The sequence below is a fragment of the Echinops telfairi genome, unplaced genomic scaffold (genome assembly GCF_000313985.2).
Source record: "Echinops telfairi isolate 266 unplaced genomic scaffold, ASM31398v2 ScPeMD7_7457;HRSCAF=8495, whole genome shotgun sequence".
Classification (NCBI taxonomy): Eukaryota; Metazoa; Chordata; class Mammalia; order Afrosoricida; family Tenrecidae; genus Echinops; species Echinops telfairi.
The window spans coordinates 43586060-43599053 of NW_022111357.1; the positions used below are offsets into that span (position 1 = coordinate 43586060).

At 61.4% G+C, this 12994-nt stretch overlaps 3 protein-coding genes across 4 annotated transcripts in view; 2 read left to right on the plus strand and 1 right to left on the minus strand.

Annotated features, from left to right (window-relative positions):
* The window catches only part of CFAP74 (cilia and flagella associated protein 74), a 67789-nt gene extending 62825 nt beyond the window's left edge, over nt 1-4964 (plus strand). Inside the window, exons 32-43 of the mRNA XM_045299229.1 lie at nt 120-254; nt 353-462; nt 610-665; nt 767-886; nt 1009-1164; nt 1566-1695; nt 1893-2047; nt 2159-2291; nt 2369-2517; nt 2678-2812; nt 2901-3141; nt 3532-4964. Coding sequence (XP_045155164.1) covers nt 120-254; nt 353-462; nt 610-665; nt 767-886; nt 1009-1164; nt 1566-1695; nt 1893-2047; nt 2159-2291; nt 2369-2517; nt 2678-2812; nt 2901-3002 — 1381 coding nt within the window. The 3' untranslated portion in view covers nt 3003-3141; nt 3532-4964. The remainder of the gene's footprint in view (nt 1-119; nt 255-352; nt 463-609; nt 666-766; nt 887-1008; nt 1165-1565; nt 1696-1892; nt 2048-2158; nt 2292-2368; nt 2518-2677; nt 2813-2900; nt 3142-3531) is intronic.
* A 200-nt stretch (nt 4965-5164) lies between these two features.
* On the plus strand, nt 5165-6946 carry TMEM52 (transmembrane protein 52). 2 transcript variants are annotated; one of them, XM_004705484.2, is made up of 5 exons: nt 5165-5240; nt 5320-5363; nt 5483-5524; nt 6056-6234; nt 6320-6946. In XM_004705484.2, exons 1-5 carry the CDS (start codon nt 5172-5174, stop codon nt 6559-6561), a joined length of 576 nt encoding a protein of 191 aa, XP_004705541.1. In that variant the 5' UTR covers nt 5165-5171; the 3' UTR covers nt 6562-6946. The 2 variants fall into 2 exon arrangements, with proteins under 2 accessions (XP_004705541.1, XP_045155075.1); XM_045299140.1 differs by lacking the exon at nt 5483-5524.
* A 213-nt stretch (nt 6947-7159) lies between these two features.
* On the minus strand, nt 7160-9149 carry CALML6 (calmodulin like 6). Its single transcript, XM_045299063.1, has 5 exons — nt 9017-9149; nt 7824-7998; nt 7564-7708; nt 7378-7478; nt 7160-7296 (listed from the first exon to the last, which is right to left on the minus strand). The coding sequence occupies exons 1-5, from the start codon at nt 9017-9019 to the stop codon at nt 7250-7252; spliced, it is 471 nt and encodes a 156-aa protein (XP_045154998.1). The 5' UTR covers nt 9020-9149; the 3' UTR covers nt 7160-7249.
* Nucleotides 9150-12994: the final 3845 nt, after the last annotated feature.

Here is a 12994-nt window from a genome sequence, read left to right on the forward strand (position 1 = left end):
GACACAAGTACACACACCTGGCTCCTTACAGTTGTGAACACCCTGACACAAGTACACACACCTGGCTCCTTACAGTTGTGAACACCCTGACACAAGTACACACACCTGGCTCCTTACAGTTGTGAAGAGTATCAGGCTGCCCAGGCCACCCTGACCAGAAGTTTCGGAGGCAAGTTTGACAAGTTTGTGGTCCCCTGCGTCGTTGCCAGTGGGGACATCAAGGACAGGAAGGAGGGGGAGACCCTGAGCTTCAGGTGCATGTGTACGGGCTGGGATGGGTGGGCAGCAGAGCCCCGGGGCTGCCCCAGCCCACCCCACCTTACCCTTGGTATGGTCCTCATCCCGGCACCAGCCCCCACAACACTCTTTACCTGGAGCTGTGGTGTCCGACAGTGGCACCGGCCATCATTGTGATATCCGACAGAGGCAAGACCATCTTCAACTTCGGAGAAGTGGCCGTCGGTGAGTCCCCTGAGCCTGCTCCCAGGCCCACACCCACCCACCCTCCCCCAGGTCATCGACACCCATACCTCTGTTCACTCTCAGTCGGTCACCACCACCCTGGCACTCACCCACACGCAGGTCACCGCCCGCGCCCCTGTGTTTCAGGGCACCGAGGCATGAAGAAGATCTCCATCCAGAACATCTCCTCTGAGGACCTGACTGTATCCTTCCCCTCAAAGGCCCACATGGAAGAGCATCACACAGGGTGGGGCGTCCCACTCCAGGCAGCGCCTCCAGCCCCGTCCTTGACAGATGCCCTCAGGTGCAGTTCTCCCTGCTGAACCCTCTCGGCCCTTTCATCATACTGAACCCCTTCAGCAAGCTGCATGCGGGCGAGATCCAGGCGCTGGGGCTGTCCTTCTTGCCCGAAGAGAGCTCCGTGGTGAGTCCTGGCCCCTCTGGGCCGCCACAGCTGAGCAGGTCAGACCTGCATGCACCAGGACACTGTGCCCGGTGGACAAGGGGCATGCGCCTCCTGCTGAGGGCAGGGTCTCATCTCCACAGGCCCAGGAGACTCTGGACATCATCACCACCAAGGGCAAGCTCACCCTCACCCTCCTGGGCACCGGTGTCGCCTCCGTGATTGTCTGCTCTATTGAAGGGGACGTGCTCAACATGGGCTACGTCATAGCCAGGGAGTCTGTCTCCTCCACTTTCAAGGTGAAGCGCTCTGCCCTGGGGTCAGCCAAGGCCTCCAGCCTCACACCTCTCTCCCACCTAGGGCCCCGGGGCAGGGCCAGGAGGGTTGGAGCCTGAAGTGGTGGTGGGGAGGGGGCTCCCTTCCCGGTCCCCGTTTGCCCATCCTGCTCGGCCCACTCACGGCCACTGCCTGCCTGGAGCTCCTCCCTCCACCCTCAGGTTGTGCTGCAACTTTCTCTTGGGGCCCTCAGCCCAGGAGAGGCTCCCAGAGCCTGTGCCCGCCCTGTGCGCGTGGTTCCCGGAGGGGGTCTCCCGAGAGAGGGAGTGGGGTGGGATGGGGAGCCACTGCATGGTGCTGTGGGGGCTGCGACTTGGCCCCAGCCTGAGGCACAGGTGGGCCCCCCACCCTCCCGCACCTGCAGCTGCAGAACTACTCCACGCTCCCCATCAAGTTCTCCATGAAGCTGGACAGCCTGTCCCCCAGGCGGAATGAGGACCGGCAGCAGCTGCCCCAGTTCCTCCTCTCTGCTGTCCAGCGGACAGACGTGGTGGGTGCGTAACGGGCGGGCCCTGAGGTCCTTGGAGGGCTGGGCCGGAGAGGCTGTGGAAGGGGCTCAGTGGGAGGGGAGGATGGGGGGGAAGAGGAGTTCCGAGGGAGGAGAGGGGCGAAGCGGGGAGGGGCATGCGGCCAAGTGGGCCCAGGCCAAAGGGTTATCGCCCAGGGCCCCGGGCTCGCACGTCACCCGCAGGCACACAGAACCTGAACGGACAGAGCGTGTTCAGCGTGATACCGGTTGAAGGCGTCATCGACCCCGGGAAGGCACAAGACTTCACCGTGACCTTCAGCCCGGACCACGAGAGCCTGTACTACTCGGACCGGCTCCAGGTGGTGCTCTTTAACAAGGTATGCCTCTCACACAGCCCGCCCACCCTGCCACCTGCTGGGGCCCCTTGGGGGGTGAAGAAACCGGCCTCTTCACCCTTGGGGGGGTGAAGAAACGGCCTCTGTCCCCAGACCATCTCCCATCAGATCCTCCTAAAGGGCGCAGCCCGCGAGCACATGATGTTTGTGGAGGGCGGGGACCCCCTGGATGTGCCTGTGGAGTCCCTGGCTGTGATTCCCGCCTTCGACCAGGAGCACCGAGAGGGTGAGACCCGTCAGGGGAGGGGGAAGACACCCGCCCGCCTCTGTGCCCCTGACCCTGTGAGCTCACGGGAACACAAGGCCCCCCTCCCTCCGCAGAGACGGAGGAGACGAGAGCCATCCTGGTGACTTTGGAGTACCTGCAACTGGACACCCCCACACCATCCCCTCCAGCCAGCCGCGAGCTGCAAGTGGGCTGTATCCGCACCTCCCAGCTCTCTCAGAAGAAGGTGGCAGCCCCTCCGCCTGGTGGCCCTGCCCTGTGCTGCCCTGGGAGCCCTCCCTCACCTCCCCTCGCCTTGGCCCAGGCTTTTCCTGAGAGGCAGGTCAGGTGAGGTGAGCAGAGTGGGAGCCGCATGCTCCCCATCCCACCAGCCCCCTCCCCCACAGAGCGTGGAGTTCAGCCTGGACAGCGTCCCAGCCCTGCAGCACAAGGGCTTCACCGTAGAACCCTCGAGGGGCTTCGTGGAGCGCGGGCAAACCAAGACCATCACCATCTCCTGGATGCCTACTGCTGACTTCGATGTAGGCTGGGAGGCACCAGGGTGGCAGGGGGGCCCATGGGCAATGCCCAGGGTACCCTGTGGCTCAGGGTCCCTATTCCCCCTTCCAGCCTGACCATCCACCTGTGGTGTCAGCTCTGCTGCTGCTCAGAGGGGATGTGAAAGAAACCTACAAGGTCCTCTTGGTAGCCCAGGTCGTGACCAGCCCCTGAAACACAGGAGCTGCTCCTCAGACAGAGTCCCTCTCTCAGCCCTGCTCGCCTCCCTCGAAGCACTTTCCCTCGGCTGTGACCTTGGGCCAGGCGGGGCTCCTCAGAGGCTGACCACCCCCTGTTGAGCAGGTCCAAATGGGTAAGGCAGCCCAACCTCCCCAGGTCTTGCAGCCTCCTGCTATCCTGCACCAGCGAGCCCAGGATTCCAGGCCCCTGCCCCACACCAGAACCTCAATACACCCACATTCATGAGCACATACCTGCCAGCCCCCTCAATATAGCCACAGGGCAGCCTTCTCAGCCCCTGGGGCCACCACCAACAGCCCTGCCCAGTAAACCTCCATGAGCTACCACCTTTCAGTGATCAAATCATTCCTTGGGGCGAGCCAAGCCAAGACCGTGGGGGTAGAGTCCTGGGGGTGGGAGGGTGTGCACACAGGCAGCACAACATCACTTGAAGGAAGACTAAGGAGTAGGGGGCAGAGGTTTGTCTTGCCAAGTGCCAAGGTGTGTGTGTGGGTGTCCCCAGCCTGGAACACGTGGGACCCAGCAGGCAGGCCCAGAAGGGAGGCTGGCGGAGAGCTGGGCAGGGGGCTCCAAAGCCCAGAGATTGCCGCCTGGACCTCAGGCTCCACTCAAGGTGTAGGACCCTTGGATGCCCCTGGCAAAGGTCAGAAACACACCCTTGCTTAAGTCCTTAGCCCAGAGCCCAAATGGGGCCTCAGCAAAGAGGCAGCACCTGGCTGGGGTCTCCACAAGGCTGGTGCACCCTGTCCAGGGGAGGATGCTCCCTGGGGGTCAACATGGTGCCCACACCCACCCCATGAGCTCTGCTCTCTGGAGGCTGAGCCATTGTGTCTGGTCCCCTGTGCCAGTCCCCACCTACCCACACTGCCACCAAGCCTGTACAGCCTTCCCTTCCCAGAAGGTGTGGAGGGGTTGGCATCAGGACCTTCCCAGGGCACAAGTCTCAGAGACTCCAGTCCCCCCCCACCCCCCTACTCTCTGCTGTCCTGCTGCTAACTGCCCTGGGCCTCAGGTGCTTCTCCCGGTGCAGCCTCTGCTGTCCCACTTCGACCTCCCAGCTGCAACCACTTCCTCCTCCCTTCCCCCTGTGCTGGTTCCTGAAGCCCAAGCCCAGGGCAGGCAGAAGAGGGTAGGCCTGGAACTAGGTGGGCTGGGCTGGGCTCTTGGGGGCAGCAACAGGCCCTAGGGTGCAGCTCTGGACAGAGGCAAGGGGAAGCAGGAGCCTAGCAAGTATCCACCCTTAAAGGGAGCAAAGCAGGAGGTCCCTTGGGGAGGCTGGTAGAGGATACACAGGTGGGGTGTTCTACTGCCCACCTACCCCAGACGGGATCGGCTCACCTGCTGCTCCATACAGGCCCCACTTCCTTAGCCTGACCAGGAGGAGCCCAGGGAGCCTGGGAGAGCCTGGCCAGGCCTAGCATGTGCAGGTGTGGGAAGAAATGACCCCCACCCCCACCCCCAGGAGAATGAAACAGAGGGTCTAGGCAGAGTGGAGCTTCAAGCGGCCACAAGCAGAGGCTGGCTCCTAGACCCCAGGGGTCGGATCCTTCGCCGCCAGCTTCCCAGCGCTTGGGCATGTCCTCCAGGCGAGGGCTCCACAGGCGCCAGGGGACCACTACAAGGGAGTCCTGCCTCCACTGTTAACCTCGAGTAGTTTGTGATGAACGTGGCCATACGCCTTGTTCCATATATTTGTGCTCGCCACCACTCCGGGGGCGGCCTCGGGGGCGCCCGAGTCGCCTGAAGACGGACCTCTCTCGCCCATCTGGCGGTGTGCCGGCCCTGCGACCCCCGAGGGAGGTCCGGCAGGTAGAAGGGCGGACTTAGGCTGCGAGCGAGCGGGGACAGACAGGAATCTGGGGCGGGGCCTCTGAAGGTGGAACCTCCGAGGCACCGGCCTCTCATGGGCGGAGCCTCCAGGTCCGAACAGAGTGAGCAGGGACTTTAAGAAGTAGGGGTGGGACCGTGGGGAGGGGCTGCCATTGGGCGGGGCATTGGGCGGGCGGGCATCCATTGGGCAGGGCCTCTGGGGGCGGGGATAAGTGGGCGTGGTCGGCGGGCGGTTCCCCGTGGGCGGGGCTCCAGGGCGGGCCCTCCATAAAGCGGCGTGGCGCCCGCCCGCCGGGCCCCCGGTCCCGGAGGATGGCCTTGGGTGCTCCGGCCGCCGCTCGTGGGTTCCTGCTGCTGCTCCTGCTCTGGCCGCTGCCTCAGGTGGGTCGGGCTGCAGCTGGGTGTGGACCCCCATGGGGTGGGTCAGCCCCCACCCTCGCTCACCCGACTGTCCCCACAGGTGGCGCTAGGCTTCGCGGACGACAGCTGCGACAACTCGGACGTGTAAGTCGGCGGGGAGGGTCCTGGGCGCCCGGGCTGTGCCGGCCCCGCCTGTGGGAGGGGTCGGGCTGTGAGGTCGGCGCCCAGTGCCCCGCCTACTCCAGGTGCCACCGTCCCCGCAGGTGCCCGCCCCAGGCCCGCTGGAGCAGCCTGTGGTACGTGGGGTAAGTGCAGGCTCCGAGCTGTAGGGCCGCGGGGAGGGCAGCCAGGGCGGGGAGGGCGCCCGCGGGGCAGGCCCGCCAGACCCCCATGGGCCAGCCTGTCACTTGTGGCCATCCCGGCCTCCTGCGGCCGGCACCAGGGTGAGCTCAAAGCTTAGAGCCCAGCTTCAGGTGGACTGGATAGCTGGCCCAGCCTCTTTCCCTGCAGTCTCCAACACCTCTCCTCCCCCTCCTCCTTCACCCATTGGGAGGCCCTGTCCTCAGGCATCTGGGCACAAGGACTATGCAGCCACCAGGGACAGTATGTCCTGGGAGTAAGCCCAAGGCCATCTCTGGCCAGCCCTGGAGAGACAGCTGTCCAGGAGTGGGAGGCCAAACAGGCCTGTCGGCAGCTCGGCCAGCCTAGAGGAACCTTGGTTCTTCAGTTCCTCCTGTCACCTGTCCTGTCCTGGGCAGTGTGGCCATGCCTGCCCTGAGGAGCAGGGACCCAGTGGCCACAGTCAGCCAGTGGCAGGGCCTTGCTCCTCCCACCAGGATCATCCTGCTTGGTGTCCTATTGCTGCTGCTGTGTGCTGTCGCAGCCAGTTGTGTGCGATTCTGCTGCCTCCGGAAGCAGGCACAAGCCCAGGCCCACTTACTGCCCCCCCGGCAGCCCAGCGACCTGACAGTGATCTCTGTGGACAGCGACAGTCCTGCACACAGCACAGTCACCTGTGAGTCCTCACAGCCTGGGGCCACCTGCCGGGGTGGGACATGAGGCTGCCCGGGCCTTGGTTCACCCGCTCCCGGATCCCCCAGCTTACAGCTCGGTGCAGTACCCACTGGTCATGAGGCTGCCCCTGCCCTTCTGGGAGCTGGACCCCGACACCATGGTCCCGCCTGCCTACAGCCTGTATGTCCTGGAGCCACCACCCTCTTACGACGAGGCGGTCAAGACAGCTAAGCCCAGCCACCAAGAGCCAGCCCCCTCCCTGAGGCCAGATCCCCTTTCCAGAAGCCCCTCTCCAAGTCCAGCCCCCTCCCTGGGGCCTCAGGTCTAGGGGCTGCTCCACTGCCCCTGGAGGTGGCCCCCCAGTGCCCAGCACCCCGACTAAAGCCCTGGCACCCTACAGGGCTGAGCGCACTCTGGGACGACGGAGCCTTTGAGCCAAAGCCTGCCCCCACCTCATGCTCCCGGAGCCTGGCGTGTCACCTCCACCCCAGCCCGTCCCCTCCACCTTCCCCTTGGGAAGGCCAGTGTCCAGCACATTGCTGCAGCCCACCTCGTTGCTATGTAACAGCCTGGGGTGGGGGGCTCCCACCCGCCCCCGGGCAGGCAGCTGCTGCGCCCCAGTCCCTGGCCACCCCGGCTGGCCCGAGCTCGGGAGCACCCTGCCGGCTACCACGTCTACAGCTTTTTGGAAAGAGAATAAAGTTTGTATCTAAGCAGCCTCTTGTGGAGAAGGGAGGGCTGGGAAGGGGAGGGGGACCCTGGGCGGAGGGGCAGTTCTAGCCGCTGTGAGTGCCGGTGGCCAGAATCAGGAGGGGTGCCAGGCATCTGAGCAGAAGTGTCCAAGTCTGAGGACCCCTCTACCCTCACAGGCCCTTCCTCGAAGGCACCACCCCTCCCCACCTCACACAGTGAGACGTGAGCAAAAGTCAGGACAGGCGTTTTATTGGACACCGAGCCGGCGGTGGGGGTGGGGAGAGAGCAGTGTTGGGTCGCCGCCCGCAGAATGACAGCTGTTCCTACTGGACCAGCTTGAAGGACTCTCCGGTCATCATGGCCACGAACTCTAGGGGCAGAGGAACTGGTCAGCTGCCTGGCCTGGCCATGCCCACCCCCCACCCACCCCCCTGCCCATCCCCCAGCTCACCCTCATAGTCGATGGTCCCATCCCCATCCTTGTCAGCCTCCTTCATCATCTGCTCCGCCTCCACCTCATTGAGGGGCTCACCCGCATTCATCATCACATACCTGCCAGTCCCCAGCCCCCACACTGGGCTGAGCCTTGGCCAGCACCCACCAGCCCAGCCCTCCCCAGCTGCCCCCATGGTCATACTTAAGCGTGTTCCATTCGATGTAGCCCTTGCCCTCCTTGTCAAAGACCCGGAAGGCTGCCCTCAGCTCGCTCTCCTGGTTCTGGGCCTTCTCGTGGTAAATGCCCATCAGCGCCAGGAAGCCATCGCAGTTGAAAAACCCTTTGTCTGCAAGGGCCACGTGAGGAATGGGCTGGTCTCCCATCCCACCCATGCTCCCCCTCCCCACCTGTGGGTACCACCACGTCCATCACACCCCCACCCACAGGTTCCCTGGCCTCACTGTCTCTGTCCACGTCCTTGGCCATGGAAGCCAGCTCGCTCTTGGTGGGGTTGATGCCCAGCAAGCTCATGAGCCGCTCCAGCTCGCCCGTCTTCACCTGCCCATTGCCCTCCTCGTCGAACATCTCGAAGACCCCCTTGTACTCCTTGAGCTGTTCGGCTGACAGGCGCTCCGTCTGTGGGGTACACACTGCCTCCCTCACCAGAGGCTCTGGGCCCCAGCCAAGCCTCTGCTGCCCTCTGTCCAGGGATGAGCCAGGGACCTGGACAAAGTGCCCCTACCCATCTAATTGGGTGAGTGTGTGGTTAAAAAGAGAGCCCTCCAGCCCAGCCAGAGCGCAGTCAGAGGAAGGTGGCCCCTGTAGTGAGTGTCAGGGGACAGCAGGTCCACAGGGGCAGTTTAATTCGAGGAGAGCAAATGAGGTAGGGGCCAGGGATGAAGGCCTGGACACACAGCTGAGGTCCCCATACCAGGCAGCATGGGGGTACAAGTGGTTAAGAGTGAATGAGGGCGATTGGCACTAGCTCAGGGGCAGCCTGGCCCAGCAGGAGGTGGTGGGGCAGCAGAGGAGGGGTGGGGCAATTGCTCCAGGCAAAATGGGGAGACCAGGGCTTGGCCACCACTGCTGAGGTGGGTCATGGGCAAGCTTTCCGAAAAGACTGTTCTGGCCCAGTCAGGATCGAAGGCCTTACTGGGCCCTTTGGGGCTTCGCAGGGAGACCCCCGCCCCACCACCCCTGTATATATTAGGCCCCTTCCCTTCGCCTAAGGCAGTAGTTCTCAACCTTCCTAATGCCACGACCCATAATTCCTCATGTTGTGGTGACCCCCCCAACCATAAAATTATTTTCGTTGCTACTTCATCACTGTAATTGTACTACTGTTATGAATCATCGTGTAAATATATCTGATAGGCAGAATGTATTTTCACTGTTACAAATTGAACATAATTAAGCCTAATTAAAGCATAGTGATGAATCACAAAACAATATGTAATTATATATTGTGAAATATTTGTTTTCCAATGGTCTTAGGTGACCCCTGTGAAAGGGTCGTTCGACCCCCAAAGGGGTCGAGACCCACAGGTTGAGAACCACTGGCCTAAGGGCTTGCCCAACCCTCCCACTACACGGTCCCTGCTCTAGCTCAGACCACCACCCAGCCACCTGGAAGCCTTGGAGTCTGGGGTCTTACCATGTCTGTGGCTGCCGAGGGCACTACAGGGGTAGTGGCACAGTTGCTGTGGGCAGGACACACAGGCAGGGGTGGCTGTGGGGTTTTAGCTGGGGCCAGCTGCCTGGGGTCCCTGGGGTCCAGATTCCAAGAGCCTTTTATGGCCGGGGAGATCCTGTGGCCCTATTATGGGATGGGTTCAGCTCTTCCCCACACAGCCTCTCCCTGGCCGTCCTCCGCCTGGACACCCCTGGTCCCAGAGCTCCCCCTCGGGCCCTGGACCAAAGCCAGGGGACACCAGCCACACCTCAGCCGCTGCCCTCCCAGGGGTCCATGCACCGAGGGCCAGCCGGGAGCAGAGGGCAGTGAGGCTCAGATGGTCCTCAGAGCCTTCGCACAAGCTGTTCCTGCCTTGCAGGGTCGTCCTCCACCTGAATCCTGAATCCATTCCCCTGGAGGCTCCCATCCTTCCACGGACCCCCCACCACACACACACACACACACACACACAGCTTGTGCTTCCTTCCTTCTGCCAGCATGAGATCCACCTCGCCAAGTGCACCCTTGCATCTCCTGGTGGAGCAGCCCCTAGGGCCAGATAGGAAGGTAATGGGCTGCAAGCGAACACCAAGTCGCCCCCCCCCCGCCCCCCCTCCCCGTCCCAGGTGGTTGACTATTTTGGGGTTTCTCTGAGAAACCTGACCTCCCCCACAGTGAGCAGAGGAGCTGGGCCCCTGGGAGCTGGGGGGTGGGGCATGGCCAGGTGATGAGAGACAGACTTGAAGCTCACACCTGCACCCGTGGGCTCAAGCTCCTTCAGGCACAGGTGCACAGCACACAGGCACCCAGAAGCCCACCAAATCCCTCCCTGTCCATAGCTAATGAGCTCCCATCCGTGGGGACCCGACACCCTTCACGCCCTGGGCCAGCTCCTCCTCACCTCCATCCAGGCAGTGGGTGTGGGCCTGCTGAGTGCTCAAAGGTACAGGCTGGGCCACTCATGGGCCTCCGGGTTCTCCTAGCCCCTGCCCATTCTCTACCCAGAGTAGTCACAGCTAGTTCCCCTCATCCCTGTGTGTAGCTCCCAGTGACACACACACGCACACGCACACGCACATGCACACGCACACACACTGCCACCAGGCCCCCAGAGGAGCCCTGACTGGCTGATGAGTCTGAGCAGGTGAAGTGCCTGCGGATCCCGCCAGCCCAGCTCCCCGCCTGCCAGGAGCCACAGCCATGGGGACATTTCCCTCTGAGGCCCAGGCCAGCTGCTGAGACTGCAGGATTTGTGCCCAGGAGGTGCTGCACCCCCTGCCAGAGGCAGCGTCCTCCTTGGGCAGCTCCCTCTGTGTGAGCCTAGGACTAATGGGCCATTGGCTTGGTCCCTCCCTGACGGTTGGTGTCCCTGGGCAGAGGCACAGCAGTCCTGCACCAACATTTTCCTTACGGGGCATGGCTTCAAAAGGTCACAGTGCCCAAAGCAGGGGCCACCCCGGGGGTCTTGACTCCAGGACCCCCAGCAGACATGTTCCCAGGGCACTGGGCAACTCCACTGACCACTTAGGGGTCTCAGCCTGGTGTACGGTAGACAGGAAGCAAGGCTCTCTGCTCATTGCCAGGGGGGCCTTGGTCGTCAGACGTTCCTGGCTCCAGGATTTGTGATTTGGACATGACGCTTTGATTCCTGGAACCCAGGTTAGAGCAAAGGCTGCTCCCCAACCCTGATTCTCCACAAATCCCACGCCCACCCCCACCCAAAGAGCGACTCTGTCAGAAAGAGGACCCGCGCCTTCAAGCACAGACCCTAAAACTACAGGAAGAGGGATGAGCGGTAAAACGGCGTTTCAGTGAAACTCCGCAACCCCTGTCACCTCAAAACGCACGGACTCAGCAGGATGCGGGGGAGCCCTGAGGGTCACTGGAGAGAGGGAACCCATGCCCTCAAGAACCAGGAGGCCTGCAGACTTCTCTGCAGGCAGCCTGGAGGAAGGAGACCCGATTGGCAGGGACTGTCCACCAGACTGTCCACAATGGACTGTCCACCAGAGACCCTCCACTGTGGCCGAGGGCTACCCTGCACTGCACTGGACTGGAAGCAGCAAAGGAGCAGGCAGACATGAGGCCAGGAGACGGAGCACCTCAGTCCTTCCCCACCCGCTCACTCCACAGCGCCCACCAGGTAGACCCAGACTTCCTATCCTGAGCTGTGCCTCCCCCCTCGGCCCTGTCATGCCTCCACCCCCTTTTCTTTGATCCAACACACAACTCTAACTCCCAATGACATCTCAGCCCCAGTCAGTGCCAGGCGAGACCCTGGGGTGTGGGGGCGGTGGGGGGGGTGGGTGCTGGATCTGTGACACCCACTGTCACGTTAGGTCCACGTCCCCAGGGGCGGTCCAGGACACATGTGTCCCTGAGGAGGATTTCCTGCTGTGACTTCCACCAGCAGAGGGTGGAAGGGAAGTGCCAGGGAGTCTGGTGGCTGTTGGGAAGCCCCACTGAGGCTCTCAGAGAGGTAGCAAGCATGCTGGAAAGGCAGATAGGAGGGCCAGGAGGGAGGGCCTGCAGGCCTCCGGCTTTCTACAGCTTCATACGCCATTCCTGAAGCAGGAAGGCAGAGAAGCCAAGGCCCAACCTGTAAAGAAGCCAGTGGAGAGGATCTCTCCGACCCTCACCCTGACCCAAAGCAGCTGACCTCCAACCAATACAACACAGTGGTTATGTATTGGGCCACTGACCCCAAAGTCAGCAGTTTGAAACCCCCCCCAGATGCTCTGGGGGAGAAAGATGAGGCTTTCTACTCCCATAAAGAGTTGCAGTCTCAGAAACCTGCAGCAACCGTCCTCCCCTGTCCTATAGGGTTGCTGTGAGTCAGCGTCAACTTGATGGCAGTGAGGTTGGTTTTCTGGTTGAGAGAGGTGTGCTAGACCAAGGTCAACGCCAGGGCAAGGAAACCCAAGTCCCTGTGACACCTGCCACCCCCACCCCCTGAATCCTCAGCACCTTCAGGTTTGGCCCCTCTCACCCTGCGGAAGAAAATCCCCACGACCCTCGTGGCCCACAAATAACATCATGACAAATGGGGGGAACTTTGACGTTGTCAAGGATGTCATTCTACTGGGATCAACACGCATGAGAAAGCAGCTGTGAAGAAATTAAATGACATATTTCACAGGGAACATCTGCTACAAAAGACCTCTTGAAAGTGGTTTAAAATGTTTGGAAATGATGATGGCAACATATGTACAAATATGCTTGATACAATTGATGTATGGAATGCGATAAGATCTGTGAGAGCCTCAATAAAATGATTTAAAAAATAAGAATAAACAGGTGCTAGTGGTTGCAAAAAATAAAAAGAATTAAAAGATGAAACAGAGAAAAACCCCAGTTTGAAAAAAATGTCACTTTGAGGACTAAGGTGCACTTGCCTCAAGCCATGGTTAGTGTTGGACTGCTAAGCACAGGGTAAACAGTTCAAGCCTGCAGCCGCTCCAGGGAGAAAGGCAGGGCTTCTTACTCCTGCAAAGAGCTACAGTCTTGGAAACCGTCAGGGGCAGTTCTGTCCTGTGGAGTCGCTGTGAGTCGGAATGGACTCAGCGGCAGTGAGTCTAGTGTGTGTTTGTGTGTTTGTTTCCTATCCCTGGGAAAGCTGACAATGAAAAAGAAGACTGCGGAAGACGATGCGTTTGACCGGTGGTGATGCGGAAGAGCACCGGACACGCCAGGAGGGGCTGCCGGGAAAAGAAACAAGCCTATCTCAGAAGAAATACAGCCCAGCTGCTCCTTGGATGAGCGATGGTGAGACTTGGTCTTACTAACTTTGGACATGTCATCCACAGGGACCAGTTTCTGGTGGACATCATGCTTGGTAAAGTAGAGGGTCCGTGAGAAAGAGGCCCTCAAGGGTCTGGCTGGACAACGTGGCTGCAACCATGGGCTCAAATATACCAGCGATTGTGAGAATGGGGCAGGGCTGACAGTGTTTCTTTCTGT